Below are 14,389 nucleotides of genomic sequence, written 5' to 3' on the forward strand. Positions count from 1 at the left end.
TTATCCTTGAGTAATCATGCTAAATTGCTAATTTGGTGCAAGAAAATCACTTGTCAGTTGAAAGCTATTTGGTTTGTTAAATTAAGCTTAACATTGCCTTTGTGTTTGTTTTGAGTTGCCAGAGTATGCAATAGACTGGCATGTCTTAAGGTCAATATTAGGCCAAAAATGGCAAAAAATTTAGTTTTCTCTAGAAACTCGTAAGTCAATCATTGTTTTGAGGAATGAAGGCTATACAATGATTGAACTTGCCAAAAAAACTGAAGATTTAATTCAAAGATGCACACTACAGTCTTCAAAGACAAAGGACAACTGTCTCTAACAAGGACAGAAAGAGATGTGAAGACCAGATGTACAACTAAACAAGAGGATAACTACATCAGAGTCTCTAGTTTGAGAAATAGACGCCTCACATGTCCTCCGCTGACAGCTTCATTGAATTCTACCCGCTCAACACCAGTTTCATGTACAACAGTAAAGAGAAGACTCAGGAGGTCTTATGGGAAGAATTGCAAAGAAAAAGCCACTTTTGAAACAGAAAAACAAAAAGAAAAGGTTAGAGTGGGCAAAGAAACACAGACATTGGACAACAGATAATTGGAAAAGAGTGTTATGGATCTTAACCCCATTGAGCTTTTGTGGGATCAGCTAGACTGTAAGGTGCGTGTGTCAAAGTAAATTCAGGACAAAGTAAAAATCAGAATTGGGTTTTGTTTTTATTTTTGCATTCATCTTTATGGATATCTATAAAATGTATAAAACTAACAGAGGGTAAAGCAATCTAAGAGTAAACACAAATAAACAAATACATAATTCTAAAACTAGAATAAATAGTGAAACATCAATGCAGGGTACACACAAGGCCTTTGCATTTTTGTTTGCATAAAGAAACACTCCTGATTCTGGAGTTTTCTGAAATGACACACACACACATACATCAGGTCTATTATTTTGGTCCATTAATCATGATCTGTGAGATGTAACGTTTTTATAAAGATCAAATGTTTACTGGGGCCTGGGTAGCTCAGTGGATGCCACGGAGAATAAGCGTGAAGTCTCCACACACGCCACGTCTACCCAGTTATGCGCTCAAGCCACGCGATAAGATGCGCGGATTGACCGTCTCAGACGCCGAGGCAACTGAGGTTCGTCCTCCGCTAACCGCATTGAGTGGAGTCACTATGCCACCACAAGGACTTAAAGCACATTGGGAATTGAGCATTCCAAATTGGGGAGAAAAAGAAAAAAAAACATTTACAGTAGTGTGGATCTTGAAATTTAAATGTGCATTTGCAACCACTTTTTTTATGGTCACTTTATTGGGTCTGAATCATGATGTCAATGTATATATATATATATGTGTATGTGTGTGTGTGTGTATATGTATAAACAGTTGTATCGTCACATTTAGTCTATATCCAGGTCGCTGTCTGAGTCACTGGTGTGAGTGACAGCTGCGTTTCGAATAGATGAGTGCATGTTTGGCTGTGAGTATTTCTCTGGAAGCAGGCCAAATTCCTGTAGCAGCGCTTCGACATCTGTGGCATAGAAATCATCACCAAGCTGATCGGACACGCGCACCAAATTGCCCACCAGGTCCCCTCCGCGGTACAGCAGCAGGGCTGGCAGAGCTGAGCTGCGGAACAGAGCGCTGGTGCCCACCGCAGAGCCCCTGACCCGACAGAACTTCACCTGTGGGTCAAAGAGAGAAAAAACAGAAGTGAACTACTTTAGCGTTTTCTTCAAAACCACAATATTCTCACTCAGAGTGCCTAAATGGTTGCACTTTCCACAAAACACCCAAACACATAGAAAACACCGGTGTCTATTCACAGACTTAAGAATTCACAGCCAAAACATTTCCGAAATATTGACGAGATTTACTGATGCATAACAACTACTTACTAGGTCCTCGTAGTGGTGCGGTTACTAAATTCAATCCAGGTGGTGGAGGACAAGTCTCAGTTGCCTCCGCTTCTAAGACAGTCAATCCACGCATCTTATAACGTGACTCATTGTGCGTGACACCGCAGAGATTCACAGCATGTGGAGGCTCATGCTTCTCTCCACGATCCACACACAACTTACCACACGCCCCATTGAGAGCGAAAACCACTAATCGCGACCACGAGGAGGTTACCCCATGTGACTCTACCCTCCCTAGCAACCGGGCCAATTTGGTTGCTTAAGAGACCTGGCTGGAGTCACTCAGCACACCCTGGATTCAAACTCGGAACTCCAGGGGTGGTAGTCAGCATCAGTACTCGCTGAGATATCCAGGCCCCCGAAATATTCCTTTCATGCTGGCAGTCCTATAATGAACACATTTCCTCATTAGTGTTACCATTGGATACTGTAGAGCCAGGCAGAGCAGGCTGCCCTCCATGGCCTGGCAAGCGGGCACCCCCGGCTCATAGATGTGGACCACCACCAGAGTGTTCTTGCCCTCTTTGTCAATGGCGTGCAGAAACTCCTCCCCAGAGGAGATGTCAAACACCTTCTCAAATCGCCGCCCCCCACAGAGATGTCGCCTCATCTCCTCTATACGCTGCAGACGGTACTGCTGGAGGAAGGCCTCATCATCATCATCCTCATCTTCTTCATCCACACGAAGGGGCATCTGAAGCAAAAGAGGAATGGAAAGTCACAAGTATTTCTTTATAATGTCAGTTTTACTGTTTTGAAACTTTTTTGTCATAATGTGAGACTTATCTTTGAATTTATTAATAATAATAGTGATCTTTCGGTTTGCAAGTTCCAAATAAAAGAGAAAATAATCACCTAAAAGTACCTTTTATTTGTAATCTATTTTAATTCAGTGAATTATCCCAAAATAGGCATTACCTCATGGTTATTTAATAAATAATAAGGCTGGGCCATAGCATGATGTAATGGGATATCGCCAATGTCTTATAAATCTCCCAAATGGCGATTTCGATATTCATTGACAGACGATGATTGATAATATCGGTAAATGGCAAAACCATGGATCTGGGAGGTCGCCAGATATTTTAAACAGTCGCCTAGGGTGTGAAATTTGCACCCGCCACTTGCCAAATGCGACGAGGCTGAATCCAGCTCCTTATTCGCAAGCTACTCGTCAAAATTAAATTATTTCATGAGCTGCTAAGTTTGCTCATCTGTCCGCAACAGCGGTGGGCGGCCTTTAAGACGTCTCAGAGTAACACATGACATGAAATGCTGTTAGACACAAAGATACGCATTTGAAGGAACACACTTTATTATATTTTTAAGAACAGACAAAAGAAAAGCCGTCAATTCCTAGGTCTGATGAGTTCAGCGGGAGCTTCTCGTGGGACACGAGCATGTAGAGGTGCACGTGTTATCACTCTTTCTACTTTGTTTCAGATGTCTGAAAACTGTTTGCAAGAATAGTGTCATGTATGCGAATGATGCAAATAACCTAAGACCTTCTCAGAAGGTGCACGGAGATTCATTCGCTTTATTTTTACAGAGCGGTTAGCGCTTAATATGCATTGTGAAGGCAATTGTGAAGGCAACTTTGCGGATAAGCTCAAATATATCTTTTTAAAAAAGAAACTAAGACGAAAGTGATTAAATCATAAAATAATACGGGACCACATGTACCTTGAACCTAAAATCGAGTTCTATTGTATTTTCTTTAGGCAGCATTATCTGGATTAACCAAACGTAATACAAATACAAATTCGATAAGAACACACATTTGGCAGCATTATTTTGGGAAGGGTATTTTTTATGCTTGCACTTAATATGAAACTGTAATATGTTGAACTTTCTATAGGTAATGATTAATTGTTTTTATTATTATCATCATCAATACATTTATAATTGGCTTTAGTTCTAAATTTATAGGCTATTAGTAATTTGCCACCTGTTGTCGCAGACGAATTCTTGTGTGATTTCAAACGCCGTTGGAGACGTAAATGTTTGGATTTGGAAGTGTTTCTAAGATTTTTATAAACCACATCATTATTTTAATTGCATTTTTCGTTTAGTTTAAAGTGCAATTTGAAAGTTAAGTTTTCGTTTTTCGTGTTAGCAAAAATATTCAACGGCTCTCAACAGGGGGGGTTGAGGATATAATCAGATATCGCAATATTTTTAAGGTGATTATTGATCAAATAGTTTTTACATATCGCCCCGCCCTTTTATACAAAAACAATTTTGTTGGCGTTTTTTATTGTGAAATATAATTTTAGCATAACATATAATGATTTTAATATTTTGTTCATTCCGCCCACTCCTAAAGATGATCAGAACAGCGCGTTTCTCACTTTGCCTGCGATCTTGTCTTGCAGATCTTTCTCTTTCTTTTTATCGGCCTCTTCATCCAGGTGTGATTTGCAGGTCATACTGAGTTTCTTGATGAGTCGCTCCATCTCTTTCTGCTGCTCCACACGCTGCTCATTCTCCAGCTGCTTATATTTCCGCCAATCATTAATCACACCCTTTGGCCCTATGAGAGATACACAAACATAAAGTCAGATCTCGCAAGTGTCTCCCCGATATGTTGTCAATGTGCATGGATTCAGCACTTGAGCAACAGACTGATCATACTAGTTTATATTAGGGCTGCAACTATCGATTATTTCGAAAATCGACTAATGATTATTCAACTATTCGGGCGATTATTGCAACGATTAATCATTAGATCTTAACCAACAGTTCAGCTTGTGCCTCGAGTTAAGAGGCTGTATTAACCCTTGTATGCTGTTCGGGTCTTTTTGGACCCATTTGGATTTTTTTTTTTTCTTAGAATATATTTTGTATTATTTGTGGTACAAGACTTGGTGATGTTTTCTCCACTAGCTATCTGAACACACACACACACAAAAAAAAATCTGGACTTGATTCAAGGCAGTACGTGATGTTCCGGGTCATTTTTGTTCCACCATAGGAAATGAATGGGACATTTTTGTTTTGTTTTGTCAAATAAAAATAAATAAATCAGACACAATGCAGAACACAACCACATATAAATGAAGAGGTGAGACTATAAAACATCCACAATGTAGAACGCACGCCGCGCACACACACGCGCGCGCACACACACGTTTGTTTGACTATATTAGTGATCTCTTATTGACTTCTATTGATTTCATATCAGGCTAACAATATTTTCTATTTACAAACTCCATCCCTAAACTTAACCCTAACCATCACAAAAACATCATCAACGTCATCTGACATATTTAATAGCTTTTGTTTTTTTTACTGTCAATATATACCAAACATACCACACAGGTTGAAGTCTGAGTCTGACCCCTGTGAATTTTGATGTTTGAAATAAACGAAATAACAACTCTGTCTTTTCTTTGTTACACAATCAGATTTGACTGTGGAGCATCATCATGTTTGACAGCATATTGGAGCATCACTGCAAAATCTGACACTAGTGGTTTAGAAAAAATGCTACAATTTGGCAAATCATCGTCTTTTTTATAATGTTTAAATATATATCCAATGCATAACTTGAGATAATGTCTAGAAATTGAAAGTTTGTCAGAACATGTGCTTATAGACATTGGCCAATGCATGCAGCACTGAAGCCCTCTATTGGCCATAGTTGTTATTTTATGTAAATATTTTTTTGATTCCAGCAGATGTCACCAGAGACCTCCAATGCGTGACAAATTGTCTTTTTTAAGTCCTTTATGGATGCTTAGATCAGTGTAGTTACAGTATTTTCAGTGTCAAACAAATTTAGATCATTAGTTCTGTACACTAAGGGAAAACTGCAACTTATCTCTGTATTTGGAAGCTTGTTGGGCTTAAGTTCAGAGCTCTCTTGTCCATGAGAAAAACATGCCGCATCGACTCGAGTGACAGAGCGCAGCTGTAAAGTTCACCTGTCCTAAAAGTCCCTTTCAAAATTCTCCCTATATTTACCCTTAATAAATTCAAACCAGTAATGTAACGACAGGAACATTACCATTTCCCAAGTAAATGTAAGGGAGTAAATGTAGCATGTTACTACCCACATATGCTTATTGTTTCAGCCCTAGTTTATATTTTTTACTAATGGCTGACGGGGGGAGTGTTTGTGAAACTATCATGGTTGGTAATGCTATGGGCACTGAAATTACAAACTTCACCTTTACAGGTGCAGTAAATAGCAACCATGTTGAGATTAAATGACCAGCCAAATACTACTCATTTTATCTACTATTCATCAATGATAAAACACAGAAAGCACCAATTTTCAGTGGACTAAAAACTCAGCAACAGATGGCTGGTTAAAAATTAGACGCAACCCAAGAACGGATTTTCAGGTACACTTCAGGTACTCCCATCCTTCCTAAAGATGGCGTCCACTCTGACTGAAGTCAGTGGTGTCTGCTTAGAGGCTAACGAGGATGCAATGTTCCCATGGCAACCGTACCGGTGTTGACCGAACTGCCGTCTGCACTGTAGTCGATTTCCACGTCCAGCACTTCCTGGTCGCGGATGGTTTTGGAAGCTTTCTCCTCTTCCTCGTGGTCACTCTCCTCATCTTCACTGCTGCTGTAGTAATACTGCAGTTTCTCTCCTAGTATCTTATCATCCAGTGTTGTCATGACTACACACTAAACCAGAGAGAAGAAAGAAAATACATTTTTGGAGTGTTAGTCTCTTATGAGAATTACACATCACACTGAGAAGTGTCAAAACCAGAGGTTTAATGTCACACAACATGGATGGATGGGCTGATGGATTATAGTTGACTGCATTTTAAATAATATATATATATATATATGCAGTTGAAGTCACATACACCTTAGCCAAATACATTTAAACTCTGTTTTTCACAATTCCTGACATTTAATCGTTGAAAATATTCCCTGTCTTAGGTCAGTTAGGATCACTACTTTATTTTAAGAATGTGAAATTTCAGAATAATAGTAGAGAAAATAATTTATTTCAGCTTTATCATCACATTCCCAGTGGGTCAGAAGTTTACACACACTTTGTTAGTATTTGGTAGCATTGCCTTTAAATTGTTTAACTTGGGTCAAACATTTTGGGTAGCCTTCCACAAGCTTCTCATAATAAGTTGGGGAACTTTTGCTGGAATTTTGTCCCATTCCTCCAGACACTGCCTGGCAAAAAATGTTGCCGTTTTGATTTAAATAAGCAGATGCTTAAGAGCCTAGTATTGGATCATTATTGCAGTGATTAATATGATTCAGCTGGCAACAGTTCTGTTAACCCTAACTGATGCAGTGTATAGCTTCTAATTTCTTAAACAACCATGTCGGAAGACGTATCCCGTGTTCGTGGAAAAGATGTTACTGTGTTTCAGAAGGGGTAAAGTATTGGCCTACATCAAGCAAAGAAAACAACTAAGGAGATTGCTGAAATCACTGGAATTGGGTTAAGAACTATCCAACACATTATTAAAACCCAGAAGGATAAAAATCTTGAATGATCGTGATCGGAGATCACTAAATCGCTTGAAGTCACATCGTAGAAAATCGATAGTAGAACTCACGGCTATGTTTAATAGTGAAAGTAAGAGCATTTCCACACTCACAATGCAACGAGAACTTACAGGATTGGGACTAAACAGCTGTGTGGCCACAAGAAATCCACTTGATAGCAGTGTCGGTGTAGCACGATATAAGTAACGGTGTAAGGTAATCAAATTACTTTGAGTAATGAGTAAAGTAACACAATATTTTTTTTATTTTAGACCATAATATCGGAGTTACTTTTTAAATAAAGTAACACGCTGCTTTTGTACACAACTACTGTCCCTGTATTGCGAGAAATCAGTAGTCAAAGTGTGCAAACTTTGGAGAGGAGACGTAGTGCATGATTGGTTCATATGTTAATACATGTATACACAATACCTGGCCAAAAAAAAAAAATCGTATATTCTAATATTTAGTAGGACCACCTTTCGCTTTAGTTTTCGCACACATTCATTGTGACATTGTTTAAAAAAATGTTATGCAATGTCACAACATTTATTTCCACCCATTAATTTTTGGCCGAGATCTTGTATTGATAACGGGAGAGTTGAACCACTCTGTAAAGTCTTCTCCATCACATCCAAAGACTTTCAATGATGTTAATGTCAGGACTCTGTGGTGCCCAATTAATGTGTGAAAATGATCACTCATGCTCCCTGAACCACTCTTTTGACACTCTTTAACATTAAAGTTTGACAGTATCCCATTTACACATTTTTAGAACGTTCTACATTAAATTTGTAACAAAGTGATAACGTCATAATTGCCTTTGGAAACTAATCTTGTTCAAAATGACCTCATGAGTACATAAATGTAAAAACGCATATCTAGGACAACAAGCGTTTGTAAAATCTTAGAGTTTTCAATATATAAGCTACCTGATTCAACTTGACAATAGATCATAATGTGGAGGAAATGAACGATTCACCTCGTCTAAATCTGTAAAGGGATTAACTAGTCTGCCAAACATAACCTTTTAGCTGGCTATGTTTTCAGATCATGATTGAGGAACATCAAACAACGTTAATGAAATAAATAATCAATAATACTTACTTAAAGGCCGCATGATTTGCAAACGATTGATCGACAAGAATGTACATTAAAATGTGATATCCGTGATTGTGTGTGTTAGCATGCCATTTTAAAATGCTAGTGTACTAGCTAGTCGCTTAACGACCAGAACACGGAATTACTATTTTTAAAAGCGTACAGATTTTAAACGTTTAATTAATACAAATGAGACATATGATTATTAAACCATTTGCAGTGTGGTAACACGATTGAATCTTACCGATATATGGTTTCTTTATAGCAAAGTTAATCTCTGAAACGGCCGCTTGTGATGACACTACTGTACATCTGCTGTAGAGCGAGTACAAGCAGGAGCCAATCACGGCGCAGAACAGGTGACTGACATCAGTACAAACCAATGAGAGCATGAAACGATTGACAGAAGGCGGGTCGACCTTGAGACAAAAGACAATAACGTCACGTTACAGTTTCCCTTTCAACTGATTTTACAGATTTTTTTGGCCAATTATTTTAAAACAAGTAAGAAAGCCATCCAGTATTTAACCCTTGTGCGTCAATATAAAAAAGTTACTCAGAGGTCCTTAAAGGACAAAAATATTTTCGTCAAAATAACTGCCATAATAACATTATATAATAATATTATTTTCCACTTTCAATGAGTTAATTATTTAACCAACATCAGTCCTGATCATAACTACAAAAAAGTTATACATTTTCAGGATTTAAACCTTTTAAATGCAAGTTCATAATGCCCAGTTGTTTCACACACACACACACACACATAAATATGTATATACTGTATATGTACAGAACTATTGATTAACAAGAAAAATCTAGGGGCCAATAGCCCAAAGCTTAAGCATAACTAACCACTAATGTAGTAAAATTCTAAAAAGTGTCAAGGGAAACTCACCATGAAGTGTCTATAAAATAATTATTATTATTATACTGATAATAATAATATTTGTCTTCATTATCATATTCATAATTCCTCATTTGTAGCACCCCACATCCACTGAATATAAAAAGCAGCAAAATAAACATGTACATAGTCAAATGGGTGTAATGTTGTTTCTTCTAGAAAATTCTGCATCGCCTCTGGAGTGGATCTAATGCCTCTAGTCTAATGCACTGCTTAAGTTTTGTGCTTTGGGAAACCTAGCCCAGATTCAAACAAAATGCTGCTTTTATGTTAATTGTCACTTTTGCAGCTTGTGTAGGAATAAGTTCCTTTTTAAGAAACAGCTCAAAGTTTTCTCAGCAGATTAAACCCTCCCCTTTTTGAGCAGTCATAAAAGTGTCCTTAAACCTTGAGATTTCATCCCACTCCTGACCAATGATGGATCTGCAAATCTCTATTGTATTTCTTTTCATTTTTCTCACAGGAGGTAGAAAAAAAATTGAATGTGTCAGTTTATTAACAGATTTATGAATGTTTCTTTTTTTCTCATTGAAGGAAACTCTCTCAAATGTTATCAGTGCCAAAGTAATAATATGGGTTTGTGCTTGGATCATGAGGTGACATGTTCCAATGAACAATCCAAATGTATGATAAAAAAGTGGAACAAAGTTCATTGGTAAGTTCAGTCATAATTTACTGAAAGTGATGCCACTGGAGTGAAAATGTTCATTTGTTGATCTCTTTGTTGTTATTTTCTAAATGATTCACAGAGAAAATCCGAAATTGTTTTATATCTTATTAAATATGGGGTTTTGTGCCTTTTTTAATATAGATTGCACTAAGGTGACGGTCTGCAAGGGATGTACCGGGACATGTGAATCAGTGGACAAGTGCTGTGACACTGATCTTTGCAATGGCATTGTCTTTAGTTGACCATGTACTGGTTTATATTTATTCATTTAGCAGACACTTTTCTCCAAAGTAACTTAAATAACTAAAATACAAGTGATTGATCATAAAGAGTTTATAATATTAGCAGTGCAGTTGTTGTGTTAGTAAAAAAAACACATTTTGTCTTGATTAGATGGAATCTATAAGGGAGGTTTCCTCCTCCCGATGTCTCTGATCTCCTACATCCTGTTTCATTGAGTTCAGCAGCACTTCTCATTGGACAAATGCAATGAAGAGGGTTTTACATGTTACATGTGATTTTATTTGAATTATTATTCCTTACTAAATAAAGCTTTTCTTGTTACTAACCTTTAGTATCTTGATTTGAGTAACTGAAAAATACAGCAATCATCGCCATTTTATTATGAATCATTATGATCTGATGGAAAAAAAAATGTATTCAGTCAATTAATAATTTAAAAAATCCCTTTTTAGTTATTAGCTTGAAGAGCTATATGTGCAATATTGCCAGACAAAAATACATGATTCACATTTACTGATCCACTATAAAATCTACTAAATCAAAATAAGAAAGTAAGCACTTAACTTGGAGTCACTTGCTGTAATAAAAAGGGTTTCATTTAATACAATTTTTATTACTATTAAAACTTCTCAAAATCTGTATCCCTCACAGAACCTCAGATACATTTTTATGATAACCATGTCTATCATTTGGAAAACATTTTAGACAAATATCTCTCTCTCTCACACACACATGCGCGCGCGTGCACACACACACACACACACACACACACTGACACACACACGCACACAAAGACACACGTGCACAGAGAGACACGCACACACATACACCGACACACCGACACACAGACACACACATACTCACACACACACACATACTCACCAACACACACGCACACACACGTTGGGTTTCCATGTTTTATGGGGACTTTCCATAGACATAATGGTTTTTATACTGTACAAAATATTATATCCCCTAAACCTAACCCTACCCCTAAACCTAACCCTCACAGAAAACATTCTGCATTTTTAAAAAACATGATTTAGTATGATTTATAAGCTATTTGCCTCATAGGGACCGATAAAATGTCCCCACAACGTTAAAAATGTCTTGTTTTCCTATCCTTATGGGGACATTTGGTCCCCACAAAGTGATAAATACATGCTCACACACACACACACACACACACACACACACACACACACACACACACACGCTTAAACTTAAACTCTTATTTAAAAAACAGTTACACATTCTAAAGATTGGTCATATTTCTCCGGCTACAACAAACGCTGACCATTTCAGTTCAGTATTTTATGCCTGTATGATATAGTAGCTTATTCTTTAACTTAATTGTGCTAATGATATTGTTATAAAATGGTCGGCTCCAGAGAGCGCAGGTTGGAGAAACCAAATGCCACACGAATAATGAGCCAACAACTTCAGGAGATAAGGTAGAAGTTCAGACTTAGTTTTGCATCTTTGGACCTGCCAGCTCCAGTTTCAGTTCTACTTAATGTGGATCATACGTGCTGCTGTAAATGTAGTTTTGTCACTGTCGTTTCACCGCGTCCAGAGGTGGGTGGTAACACATTACATTTACTCCATTATATCTACTTGAGTAACTTTTTGGATAAAATTGTACTTTTAGAGTAGGTTTAAAAGTGGGTACTTTTTACTCTCACTCAATTAAAAACCTGAGTCCATCACAGCAGCATCAAGCTCCTCAAAGCAGGGGTGGTTTTAGAGTTTGAAGAGACTAGGGGCTTAGCCCTGACCCACTGCACCCAAAGCACAAAATACAGCTAAATGCATTACTGACAAACAGTGATGAAGAACACTTTATTCCATTTAAGTAACAACTCCTGTATACCGTTTTCTGTTAATGCACCCCATACTCTGTGTCTTTCATGGTGTCACCATCTATTTGTTTTCTGTTTCTCTCTTTCCTTGTGTTTTCATCATATTGTACTATTTGTTGCCTTTCTGTGTCTTTCCTGGTCTCAATCGATAACAAAATAGTGTGAAAGGTGGATGGAAACTAGGCTATATACGATTGGGGCAAACTCTGTCATGTCACATTCAATTATTGCGTTAATACCAAACCTCAAACTTTCTTGTCGTGTATACATACACTAACCAGCAATGATATAAAGTTCTAGCTAGGTGGTTTAGATAATGTTAGTAAATGGTCTGCACTTACATAGTGCTTTTTAGAGGTTACCAAAGCACTTTACACTGTGTCCCAATCACATACACACACACACACACACACACACACACACACACACACACACACACACACACACACACACACACACACACACACACACACACACACACACACACACACACACACACACACACACACACACACACACACACACACACACACACACACACACCACTAGCTGCCATGCAAGGTGCTAGCCTTCCACTGGGAGCAACTTGGGGTTCAGTGTCTTGCCCAAGGACACTTGGGCATGTGGGCCAGGAATCAAACCACCAACCCTGCGATTGGCAGCCGACCTGCTCTACCACCTGAGCTACAACCTCCCCCAAGTAGGTTAATTGAGTTGTTTTGTGTTCTCCAAAGAAATGCTTACTTAACCGTTGTTATCCTGAGACCTAAGGTTTGCTAGCTAGCAAACACAAACCCTGCACAAACCTGTAGCCGCTAAGTCTGTCTCTGCTGCTACACTTTGAGTTTCTGGCATCCTCTCAAACTCATCCCCTGCTTGTTTCTTTCTAAAGAAGTTGCGAATGTCAATTTTCCCACTTGGTCTTATTCTACTCTTTACAAATGTTATGCTGAGTGATAACGGGGCATTCACAACTCTATCTGGACTGGCAGGTGCTTTGGCTGTTTGTGTGTGTGTGTGTGTGTGTGTGTGTGTGTGTGTGTGTGTGTGTGTGTGAGATTGCAAGAGTCTTCCATCTCTATTATTCATCAGATGTTTAGTTTGCACATAAAAATAACGTTTCCCTGAATGACACATGTATGTAAATTTATGCCATTTTCATGGTTGAATGTAAAAGGTAATGTAGGAAAAGTTTATTCATTTATTAATATCTGAACATTTACATACGGTGAAAACATGGGGATATTTTTTTCCTCAAATGCAAACTTCTCATAGAGGACCATGTCAATCAGAAATATACTTCCCTGTATTGAAAATGTTGCCTAAATTGATTATTGAAATCAAATAATAATTTTAACATGATGTTTTTTGGTTATCAGATACACTGTAAAAAAATATTTTTTATTTTGAATACTTAATATTAAGTTGTTAAATATATTTATATAATTTTTATTACAAATAGAGTACAAATTAGCCATTGCCTTTAATGATAAAAAACAAATAAGACAAATCACTATTAAAAGAAAACAACAGCAATGCACACACACAGTTTCTTTGATAAAAACGCAGTTTATTTTCATTGCTTTGTTATTATTTTCACAAATGCTTCATTTGAAAACTCTTAGTACAAAACTTCAACTGATCACACTTATAACAAAACCTGCACTTCTGCTTTCATTACTGCTGTACATGATTTCTTTCACATAATCATTGTTTCAAAACACAAGATTATTGTAAAATGTAACGAGAACATTTTTCGCGCGCTCAACAAACCACGTGACAAGATGCGCGGGTTGACGGTCTCAGACGCGGAAACAGCTGGATTCATCCTCCGCCATTTGAATTGAAGGTGACCAGAGGACTTAAAAAGCGCATTGGGAATTGGGCATTCCAAAATTGTTTGAAAAAGGGTAAAAAAAATATGTAACTGGTGTCCATTTATCCTTGAAACCACAAAAAAATATGAAAATATGACCAGACTTCATTAAATACACCTTGATATGCAACGAGGATAAACACAACATGGTTTGTTCCAAAAATCTGTTTTGTGGAGTGAATTTCCCTGTTTGCGGCCAAACATGAACCTTAATTTACGTTTCCTTATTTTTATTTTTATTTATTAATGTATTTATTTTGTATTATTGCTTTGGCACTATTTTCACAAGAAAGTGGCAATTTTTCAAAACTCTTAGTACTAATCCAA

The 14,389-nt window shown here is 37.5% G+C and overlaps 1 protein-coding gene across 1 annotated transcript; it reads right to left on the reverse strand.

The window, feature by feature from the left end:
• Positions 1–451: 451 nt before the first annotated feature.
• LOC127627862 (phosducin-like protein) lies at positions 452–8,873 on the reverse strand. Its single transcript, XM_052104454.1, has 5 exons — positions 8,749–8,873; positions 6,386–6,569; positions 4,278–4,459; positions 2,345–2,620; positions 452–1,692 (listed from the first exon to the last, which is right to left on the reverse strand). Exons 2-5 carry the CDS (start codon positions 6,558–6,560, stop codon positions 1,408–1,410), a joined length of 918 nt encoding a protein of 305 aa, XP_051960414.1. The 5' UTR covers positions 6,561–6,569; positions 8,749–8,873; the 3' UTR covers positions 452–1,407.
• Between the last annotated feature and the right edge of the window lie 5,516 nt (positions 8,874–14,389).

Source organism: Xyrauchen texanus, chromosome 34, assembly GCF_025860055.1.
Source record: "Xyrauchen texanus isolate HMW12.3.18 chromosome 34, RBS_HiC_50CHRs, whole genome shotgun sequence".
Lineage (NCBI taxonomy): Eukaryota > Metazoa > Chordata > Actinopteri > Cypriniformes > Catostomidae > Xyrauchen > Xyrauchen texanus.